We start from the raw sequence: 10,334 nt of genomic DNA, 5'->3' as shown, positions 1-10,334 counted from the left end.
TTCCGGCTACCGAGGCACCGGCTTTAGTGCCTAGAGCGTCTCTGGCGAGAGGTTGGGGGAAACACTTCCGGGTGAGGGAGCGTGAGACACTCGGAGTTCAAGCTCCACCCCTCCGGACTAACTCTGACCTCAGATGTTTCTAGCTCTTCGTAGCCTTCCTGAAATTGGGCGGGCTTGGATCCCAGGCCCTTGGCTCCTGTTCCAGAAAGCCGGCGTCCTGCTGCACGATGCCCCACCTGGGGCCCCTGCACCGTGGGGTCTGGGCTGCGCTGCTCCGCCAGCTCCTGCGACCTCCCCGCGCTGTGTGCATCCGGGCGGTCGGTTGTCACAGCCAGGTGAGCCACCTGAGCCGGCCCCGCCGTTCTAGGTGGAGCCTCCTGGCCTGACAGCGTTGACTCGCAGTCTATATTGTATTATTACAATTGGTTTTTAATTTTTTAAAAAAAGTTTATTTCCTTTATATGTATGGGTATTTTGCCTGCGCGATTGCGTGCCCTGCGTACGCGCCTGGTGCCACCGGAAGCCAGAAGAGGGCGTAGGAGTCCCTGAGCCTGGAGTTGTGGGCCGCGGTGAGCCACATGTGGGTGCTGGGGATGGGACCCAGATCCTCTTAAAAGAAAAATCTCTCCAGCAGTGAATTTGGTTTTTATTGATTAGCCACTTTGTACCTGCACTGAACTAAGCGTTTTGGGTGCTTTTGTCATTTTATTGTTGGAGAACTCTAAGCGATTGAGGCTTTTATCTCCACAGGGTTAAGTGATTCCTATGGATACATTGCAACCCGGTATTATAATGAGGTTTTCTCTCAGTCCTCTGAAATTCTTGAACATGTGAGAATTTGAGGCAAATCTGTATAGACAGTCTCCCCAAACCATAAATGAACTGAGTTTATTATACCCATTAAGAGAATTAACCCTAAAACGGAGCTCAGAGAAACCTTTTCAGAGATAGTTGCATTTTGGAATTAGAATAAGGGATGGAGAATTGAGCTCAGACTTCTCTTTGGGAAGAGACTCTCCAAAGTATGGAGTTACCACCATTTGTATTTCTGGAAGGGCATAAAATCTGTGGGTCTTTAGGTCCGATTCTTTTTTTTTTTTTTTAATAGAAGTACACTTATCTAGTAATTAGCGTGTGTGGGTGCTGGTGTGCCACGCACGTTTCTGCTCTTTGCTTCACCTTGTGCAGTCTGGGGATTGAACTGATTCGGTCGCGGTAAGCGGCCAGCACCTGCAGCCACCAGCCGTCTTACTATCACTAACTCAGTGATCGTTACTAAGGGAAGCGGATGCCTTGTGTCATGCTCAGCAGGGCTCAGAGCTTCAGTTCGTTTTCAGTCACAGCATTTCACTGGTCTCTTCCCGCCCCCTTAGTTCAACCAGGACATTTTATTCCTGTCATTTCATAGGTTTTATAGTGTATGTGTGTAAACGAGTCAGGGGACAAATTGTGGGAATTGGTTTTCTCTTCCAAACATGTAAGTGGGGCTCAGGGACCCAATTCAGATGGCCAGACTTGGTGGATACTCACAGGGCCATCTTGTCAGCCCAGACTTGTTCCTTTTCTTAGGTTGTTTCTGTTTTTATGCTTTATTTACCTTGTCTCCAGGTTTGATAAATTACTGTATGTATGTATGTATGTATGTATGTATGTATGTATGTATGTATTTTTGAGTTGGAGGTCTCACTGTGTAGCCTTGGCTGTCCTGGAGGCCGTTTATAATGATCTGCCCCCCCCCCCCACACACACACACACTGGGATTAAAGGCATGCAGCACCTTTTTTTGCTATTTGACTAAGAACTGAGAACTGGAGTTCTTCTTTATTTGTTTGAGACAGGGTCTCACTATATAGCTCTGGCCATCCTGTAACTCATTATGTGGGAAAGCTGGCCTTGAATTCACAGAGATCCTTCTGTTTCTGCCTCCCAAGTGCTGGGGTTACATGTGTATGCCACCACGTCCTGCTGAAAACTAGAGGTCGAATCCCTACTTCTAGAAGTTTAGTGGTGGCAGTTGTGGCCCTCCGTGTCTTTGTTATTCATAGTGCATCAACTTTTTCAGACGTTTAAGTGAAGAAGCTTATGTAGTAAGTAGATATAGGTATGATTGGAAATTCAACCTGATTTACTGAGGGTGGAAGGAGATCAGGGAGGACAAAATGGGGTTCAGGAAACTTTTTTTTTCACATGGGGTCAAAGGTCTTTTCAGGGTGGTGGTCCACGGGGCCAAAGATGTCACAGGTCTGGCCAGGGTCCAGAGAAGGCACATCTCATATTCCTTTTTCTGCCAGGTTGCAGAGGCAGTGCTAACATCCCAAGTGAAACCACATCGAGAGAAACCCAATTTTATCATCAAGGTTCCAAAGGTAACACCCTTTGCCCACTGTCTCTGTCAGAGCGCAGTGCAGGCAAGCCCACTGTCTTTGCCTCTTCCGTTTAAACCTTTTTTTAAATTTAAATTTAATTTAATTTTTTAAGTGGAGCTCAAATTAGTTTCGAACCTTAGATTATGGACACGACTTACCTTTTAGTCTTAAATGGTCTAGATTTTTTTTTATTTTGGCTGCTTTTGTTTTCCAGGGCACCAGGGATTTAAGTCCTCAACAGATGGTGGTGAGGGAGAAAATTCTTGCTAAGATTATCAGCTGCTTCAAACGTCATGGGGCACAGGGGTTGGATACGCCAGCATTTGAGCTAACAGTAAGGACGGGAGGGCCCTGAGAGCCCCGTTGTCAGCCGCCTCCAGGGTCCCACCGGGCTTGTCATCTGCAGCCAGGGCTCTGAAGTGCAGCTCTCTCTGTCGGACCCTTGCAGGAGATGCTCACCGAGAAGTATGAAGAGAACTGTGGCCTCATGTATGACCTGAAGGATCAGGGGGGAGAGTTGCTGTCTCTCCGCTATGACCTGACTGTATCCTTCTCAGTGCTGCAGCCTGACTGCTTTCTCCCCACACCCAGAGCGCTTTCTCGGGCAGAAGGAGTAGAGGGACGTTGAGAGCATCTTTCGTGCCACTTTTTCCCAGAAGGCAGTACTGCCAACAGAACCTAACCTGTTACTTAACTTCACTGCGTGTGAGAATCTCTCCAGGAAGTCTGCAGAAACGCAGATTACTGACCCTAGCTCCAGAGATCCTAAAGTCTGTAACTGCAGTAATGGTTAGAAGTGTGCATGCATATAAAAGAAAACTAGTTATTATGTGTGTATAGATGGTGTTTGTGTGGACATGTGTGTGAAGACCAGAGGACAACTTGGTGGAGTCATTTCTATGCTAACTACAGTGTGGCCAGGCTTGGGTTTGGTTTGGTTTGGTTTGGTTTGGTTTTTTGTCTTTTTTTTTTTTCCCCTGAGACAGGGTTTCTCTGTAGCCTTGGCTGCACTGGACTCACTTTGTAGATCCAGTTGGCTTCGAACTCACAGAGATCTGCCTGCCTCTGCCTCCCTGAGTGCTGGGATTAGAAGTGTGGGCACCTGCGCCTGGCCTAGGTCGCCAGCCTTGTGCAGCAAGCCCCTTTCCCTGCTGTACCATCTTAGAACTACTAAAGAAGTAGTTCTCAACCTGTGCCTCCCAACTCTCCAAGATTCGCATACCAGATATGCCATATATCAGATATTTACTTTATGATTTGTAACACTAGCAAAATTACAGTTATGAAGTAGCAATGAAAATAATTTTATGGTTTGGGGTCACCGTAGCATAAGTGACTGTATTAAAGGGTGGCAGCCATAGGACGGTTAAGAACCACTGAACAAGGCCGGGCATGGTGGCGCACGCCTTTAATCCCAGCACTTGGGAGGCAGAGGCAGGCGGATTGCTGTGAGTTCGAGGCCAGCCTGGTCTACAAAGTTGAGTCCAGGACAGCCAAGGCTACACAGAGAGACCCTGTCTCAAAAAACCAAAAAAAAAACCAAAAAAAAAAAAAACCCACTGAACATTTTAAGACAGACTCCTGGGAAGTATGCATGTGGTTTTTGGCCTGTTTCAGAAAGAGGGCTTTAAATTGTAGGCAAATTCAGTTCTGAAGCCCGGCTGCCTTTTAGCTGGGCAGTGGTGTGAATGAGGGGGTATGGACCAGGCCTAAGTTTCTTGGGTCAGTCCTGTCTCTTTATTCTGGTCAACTTTCAGTTTAAGTGACGTGCCTTCTTTAACACTGAGCACTGCTGGGCTTCAGAGCCAGTGGCAAACAAGCCTGGCAAGGCCTTTGTTTTCATCCTGTAAGATGAGGATGGTTCCTAGGAACCCAGCTTTCCCTCCTGTGCGCCCTGTGGTCTAAACGTTGCGCCCAGTGTCTTTCTTCCTCAACCTGTTCCTGTAAGGTCCCGTTTGCTCGCTATCTGGCCATGAATAAGTTGAAGAAGATGAAACGATACCAAGTTGGTAAGGTCTGGCGGCGAGAGAGCCCAGCCATAGTCCAGGGACGCTACCGGGAGTTCTGCCAGTGTGTAAGTGGCCCAGCTAGGACAGCTTAGTTTAGTAACGGTTAAGTTGGGGATTAGCTAAGCAGTGGAAGGTTGTTTTTCTCCCTTTTTGTTTGTTTGTTTTTTGAGACAGGGTCTCTTTATGTGATCCTGGCTGTTCCAGAACTCACTATATAGACCAGGCTGGCCTCAAACTCACTGATAATCCACCCTCCTCTGCCTCCTGAGTACTGGGATTAAAGGTGTGCACCACCATGCATAGCTTTCTTCTTATTTTTTTTCTGTAGGATTTTGACATTGCTGGTGAGTTTGACCCTATGATCCCTGATGCAGAATGTTTGAAGATCGTGTGTGAAATCCTAAGTGGATTGCAACTGGGGGACTTTTTCATTAAGGTGAGGCCAGCTTTGTACATAGTGAGGAGCAGTTTGGATTGGGGCCTGTGGAATCGTCTTTGTATTGCTTTTATGGGTCAAGAGATTTAGAGTGGCCATTGTTTTGAGGGAAAGGGCATTGATTGACAGGACATAGGTTAATTACATTGAGTTCACAGGTAAATGACCGGCGGGTTGTAGACGGGATGTTTGCCGTCTGCGGTGTTCCGGAGAGCAAGTTCCGTACCATCTGCTCCTCAATGGACAAACTGGACAAGGTAACAAAGAAAACATGCTTTAAATAGGTCCCGCGGGGGAGCCATGCCATGGGGGGGAAGAGTAAGGAGGCCATGGCTGGAAGTGGCTGTTCATGAAAAAGTAAAAAGGTTAAAGGGACATTTTAAAGCAAGGTCTGAGTTACGCCATGCAGTGGGGGGTTGTGGCTGGATTTCCTACGTTGTCTCTGGTTGTACTGGATCTACTGTTAGTTCCTTCCACTGTCCATACCGGAGGAAAATGAGATGTCCTGTTTCAGTTAGCGACAGATGGACTTGGGGCTGAGCTAATGTTTGGGTCTTAATGCAGATGTCTTGGGAAGATGTGAGACATGAGATGGTGGCAAAGAAAGGCCTAGCTCCTGAGGTGGCTGATCGAATTGGGGATTTTGTCCAGTGTCATGGTAAGAACCAGGGTTTTCAGAGCCATGACAGAACAAGCCGAGGGTGATGTGTGTTCAGCTTCTGCCTCTGGGTCACCTCCAGAGTCTGGCTGGCCTGGATAAAATTTCCCTTTTATATATGGTAACTACTTTCTGTCTCCTTGGCAAAGGCAGAAGCAGAGAGGAGCATCTTGGCCGTGAGACCAAGATTGGTCTTTTTTTTTTTTTTTTTTTTTTTTTTGAGACAGGGTTTCTCTGTGTAGCCTTGGCTGTCCTGGACTCACTTTGTAGACCAGGCTGGCCTTGAATTTACAGCGATTCACCTGCCTCTGCCTCCCAAGTGCTGGGATTAAAGATGTGCGCCACCACGCCCAGCCAAGATTGGTCTTTTTAAAGAAGATGAGAAAGACTGGCTATAGCAGATACATTCTGGCTGTGGTGGCCATGGTTTTGATCTCAGAACTCAGGAGACACGGGAAAGTAGATCTTTGTAAGTTCTAGGCCAGCCTGGTCTATAAAGTGAGTTCCAGGATGGCCAGGGCTGTGTGGAGAGAACCTGTCTAAAACCAGAACCAAAACCAATGAACCAAACAACCAAAAACCCAAAACATCACCAGCAGCAGCAACAACAAAGCCTAGATAAATTTGGATGAAACATATCTGGGTCAGTAATACAGATTTTGCCCACTTTTCTTCCCAGGGGGGCTGTCCGTGGTGGAGGAGATGTTCCAGGATCCCAGACTGTCCCAAAGCCCCCTGGCCCTGCAGGGTCTAGGGGACCTGAAGCTGCTCTTTGAATACCTGACTTTATTTGGAATTGCTGAAAAGGTAGGCAGGGCTGGGATTGGACCTCTTGCTGAGCTCTTCGGCTTCCCAGTGTCTGGTCTGAGATTAACTGCAGCTTTCCTTTATAGATCTCCTTTGACCTGAGTCTGGCCCGGGGCTTAGACTATTACACAGGAGTGATCTATGAAGCGGTGCTGCTGCAGTCTCCAGCTCAGGCTGGAAAGGAGACTCTGAGTGTGGGTAGTGTGGCCGCTGGAGGGCGCTACGACAGGCTGGTAGCCCAGTTTGATCCCAATGGCCATAACGTGCCTTGTGTGGGGTTGAGCATTGGAGTAGAGAGGATCTTCCACCTTGTGGAGCAGAAGATGAAGGTAGGTCCCAGGGAGAGGCGAAGTGGCCTTGAAAACTAATAACTAGTGTCGGGAGGTGCATGTGGGCTCCCTCTCCCCCTCCCCTTTTCCCCCTCCCCCTCCCCCTTTTTTTCCTTATTGATCCTTTTGCTTTTTGGAATTGCTAGTGCAAAGGAAATACTTTTTTTTCTTTTTAAAAAAAGAATTATTCCTTCTTTGTATGTGTATGAATGCTTTGCTTGAATGCATACCTGTGCAGTGGAGGTAAGAAGTAGGGAAATCAGAGCCGGGCGTGGTGGCGCATGCCTTTAATCCCAGCACTCGGGAGGCAGAGGCAGGCGGATCGCTGTGAGTTCGAGGCCAGCCTGATCTACAAAGTGAGACCAGGACAGCCAAGGCTACACAGAGAAACCCTGTCTCGGGAAATCAGCTATGGGTGGTTGAGAGCCGCCATCTTGGTGCTAAGAACTAAACTTGGACCGGAAAGAACAAGTACTCTTAACTGCTAAGCCCCTGCAGCCCTTCCTTCCCTCTCTTTTCCTCCTCCTCCTCCTCTTTTTTTTTTTTTTTTTCTTTTTCTGGTTTTTCAAGACAGTTTCTCGGTGTAACAGCCCTGGCTATCCTGGACTTGCTTTGTAGACCAGGCTGGTCTCAAACTCACAGCAATCCACCTGCCTCTGCCTCCTGAGTGCTGGGCCTCCTTCTTTTTCTTCCTCTTCTTCTTCTTTTTAAAAATGTAAGTTCTTTATTTTTAAAAAAAGTATTTATTTATTTATTACATATACAATGTTCTGCCTGCACACCAGAAGAGGGCACCAGATCTCATTATAGATGGTTATGAGCCACCATGTGGTCACTGGGAATTGAACTCAGGACCTCTGGAAGAGCAGACAGTGTTCTTAACCGCTGAGCCCAGCCCAGCCACCTCCTTCTTAAAAGAGTATTCTAAAATGGGACTTCTTTCTGAGCTCCGGTGGGCCTCGGCCGCCTGAGTGCTGGGATTTCAGTTGTAAGGGCTACCCTTGGCTGTTGTTTTAACTTCTCTCTGTTTTATCAGCTTTCTGGTGAGAAGGTTCGAACCACAGAGACACAAGTGTTTGTGGCCACACCCCAGAAGAACTTTCTTGGAGAGCGCTTGAAGCTAATTGCAGAGCTGTGGGATGCTGGGATCAAGGTATTGTGGTGTTGATGTGTGCGTGGCCTGCGTGTATGTGGGCACAATGCTCATGGCTCATTTTTACCCTATGCCTACAGTGGTGTTCAGGACATTTTACCTTACCCTAGGGGGCTAGCTATTTATTTCTGTCTCCCTTGGAAATGTCTGTTCTTGGCCACTTCTATGCTAACATCACTTTAAGTCTCCTCCTCTCTGTTTATCCTTTTCAGGCAGAGATGCTATATAAAAACAACCCTAAGCTGTTAACCCAGCTGCACTACTGTGAGAAAGCCCACATTCCTCTCATGGTCATTATTGGTGAGCAAGAACAGAGTGAAGGTGTCCTCAAGCTCCGGTCAGTGGCCAGCAGAGAAGAAGTGAGTGGCAGCTGGCAGAATGCAGAGGTCTAAATGCTGCACCCCCACCTTTTAAAAGACAGGGCCTAGCCGTGTAACCCAGACTGGCCTGGGACTGTGTCAGGCAGGGTGGCCTTGAACTCATGAGCTTCCTGCTTCAGCCTCTCAACTGCTGTGGTATAGCAGGCCTAGCCTGTCACTCTCAGATCCCAGGCTCTTGTAAGAGCTGTGTTCTCAGCCAGGCGTGGTGGCTCACGCCTTTAGTCCCAGCACCTCAGAGGCGGAGGGAGGCGGATCTGTGAGTTTGAGGATATCCTGGTCTTCAAGAGTGAGTCCAGGCCAGCCAGTACTGTTACACAGAGAGACCCTGTCTTGAAAAACCAAAAAAAAAAAAAAAGTTCTCTGAGGAAATTAATTTAAAAAGATTTCTTTTAAGTTAGCGCGCGCGCGCGCGCGCATGTGTGTGCGTGTGTGTGTGTGTGTGTGTGTGTGTGTGTGTGCGCGCGCGCGCGCAGGTGCATACTGTACACGTATTCCATCTGTCTGTGTGTATGTCAGCTGGCAAGAGTCAGTAGTCAGTTCTTTCTTTCCACCATATGGGTCCCAGGTGTAAATAGGAAGAATGGATACAGAGTGAAGTGAATTTGGAAAACCTGGCTGAGACGCTAGTATCATTTTCTATTTTGTCACACAAGGAATCTTTTATTTTTTAGGTGACCATTAATCGAGAAAATCTTGTGGCTGAAATTCAGAAGCGACTGTCAGAGTGTTGATTGTTGCCTGATTTCCATCTGCCGAGTTCTGGTGGACTTTACAACAGCTGGCCAGCATGGATGTTGTACAAGTGCCTTGTGCCTCCGTCTGTCCTGGATACAGAGTTAGAGAAGGTCCTGAGGGCTTGTGGATTAGAGTTAGCAGCTGCTCTGCTGGACTGCACATGGCTGTCATGCCAGAGAGGCATGCTGCAGCTGCAAGGCAGCTCTGAAGGCCTCTGAAATCTGTCGAGAGATGTTAAGATGGTTGCTATGAGCAAGACTCTAGAAGACTTGCCGCAAGCTAAGACTCTGAACCGCTGGCATGAGAAGCTTCCCTTTCGACTCGCTTGGGAACCAGATTCTGGAGAATTTGTCTACATCAGACTATGGGATCTCCGTGGAGTATTAAAAAGACAGCAGGAATAGACAGAGAACAGAGACAATGCCCCAAGGACCCGGCAGCATTGTCTTGATTCTTCAGTTAACGGTGGGAGGACGGGGCCATTTAATTCTGAACATTGAACTTAATGGATGATACATTAGCCATCTGGGCTTTTGAGATTTTGGACACCATTACCTTGGCCACACTAAATTTTCTGGATTATTCCATACCCTGCACTGGAGGTTGTCCTAGAAGTGGTCATAAAGTGTGTTACATTTCAAAAATAAACTAGTAGGCTGGAGAGATAGCTCACTGGTTAAGGGCGCAAATTGCTTTTGCAGAGAACCTGAGTTCAATTCCCAGCACCTACAGCAGGGTGATTACAACTACCTGTAACTCCAGTACCAGGGCATCTGAGGCCCTCTGGGCTCCACAGACACCTGCACTTAATGTGCACGTATGCACAGACACATACATGATTAAGTGTGCATATATTATATATATATATAGTTTTTCGAGACAGGGTTTCTCTGTGTTATCTTTGCTGTCCTCCCAAACTCACAGCAATTGCCTGCCTCTGCCTCCCAAGTGCTGGGATTAAAGGCATGGGTCACCATGCCCGGCTAAGAATAAAATAATTTTTAAAAGTAAGTGTGCTTTGAGTAATTTGTTACCAAAGGATTAATTTTGCATAGACCTTAGGAAATGTTTACTGGAGAACCCAGTGAGCTACAGGCAACCTTCCTGGGATGATGCAGCTGTATCCAGTGAAGGGAACACCTAGAATTCCTTCTCTTCTCTCTCCCACCAGCTAGGAGGTGCATGCTGCTATAAAAAATCAGCATTGGGTCAGGTGAGATGACCCAGCAGGTGGGGACTAGAACCTGAATTATATCTCTGGGCTCCACATGGTAGAAAAGGAGAACAGATTCTCTAGGGTTGTCCTCTGGCCTGTAGGCACTTGTGTTGATTTGTGACTCACACACATGCCACCCACCAAAACAACACAGAATGAGGCTAGGGATACGGCTCTCTGGATGGACTGTCTGCCTAGCACTTGGCAGGTGAAAGCAGGAGAATCTAACCTTTAGGACCAGGCAA

General features: G+C 47.5%; 1 protein-coding gene across 3 annotated transcripts; it reads left to right on the top strand.

The window, feature by feature from the left end:
* The first annotated feature begins 87 nt into the window (after positions 1–87).
* On the top strand, positions 88–9,884 carry LOC311596192 (histidine--tRNA ligase, mitochondrial). 3 transcript variants are annotated; one of them, XM_084779426.1, is made up of 13 exons: positions 88–335; positions 2,292–2,366; positions 2,581–2,700; positions 2,815–2,910; positions 4,315–4,440; positions 4,704–4,811; positions 4,970–5,068; positions 5,376–5,469; positions 6,149–6,276; positions 6,363–6,605; positions 7,642–7,758; positions 7,971–8,117; positions 8,810–9,884. In XM_084779426.1, the coding sequence occupies exons 1-13, from the start codon at positions 228–230 to the stop codon at positions 8,867–8,869; spliced, it is 1,521 nt and encodes a 506-aa protein (XP_084635552.1). In that variant the 5' UTR covers positions 88–227; the 3' UTR covers positions 8,870–9,884. The 3 variants fall into 3 exon arrangements, with proteins under 3 accessions (XP_084635552.1, XP_084635554.1, XP_084635553.1); XM_084779428.1 differs by lacking the exons at positions 88–335; positions 2,292–2,366; positions 2,581–2,700; positions 2,815–2,910; positions 4,315–4,440 and adding an exon at positions 2,934–3,155; XM_084779427.1 differs by lacking the exons at positions 88–335; positions 2,292–2,366; positions 2,581–2,700; positions 2,815–2,910; positions 4,315–4,440 and adding an exon at positions 3,929–4,262.
* Positions 9,885–10,334: the final 450 nt, after the last annotated feature.

The sequence above is a fragment of the Acomys minous genome, assembly GCF_964271855.1.
Source record: "Acomys minous genome assembly, chromosome: 4".
Lineage (NCBI taxonomy): Eukaryota > Metazoa > Chordata > Mammalia > Rodentia > Muridae > Acomys > Acomys minous.
This window is presented reverse-complemented; position numbering and strand designations above follow the sequence as displayed.

Excerpts from the sequence above, each read along its gene's own strand:
- LOC311596192 (XM_084779426.1), top strand. The coding sequence starts at position 228 with ATGCCCCACCTGGGGCCCCTGCACCGTGGGGTCTGGGCTGCGCTGCTC. Across the intron at positions 2,367-2,580 it reads TTATCATCAAGGTTCCAAAG|GGCACCAGGGATTTAAGTCC; the intron begins GTAACACCCTTT and ends TTTGTTTTCCAG. Across the intron at positions 4,441-4,703 it reads ACCGGGAGTTCTGCCAGTGT|GATTTTGACATTGCTGGTGA; the intron begins GTAAGTGGCCCA and ends TTTTTTCTGTAG.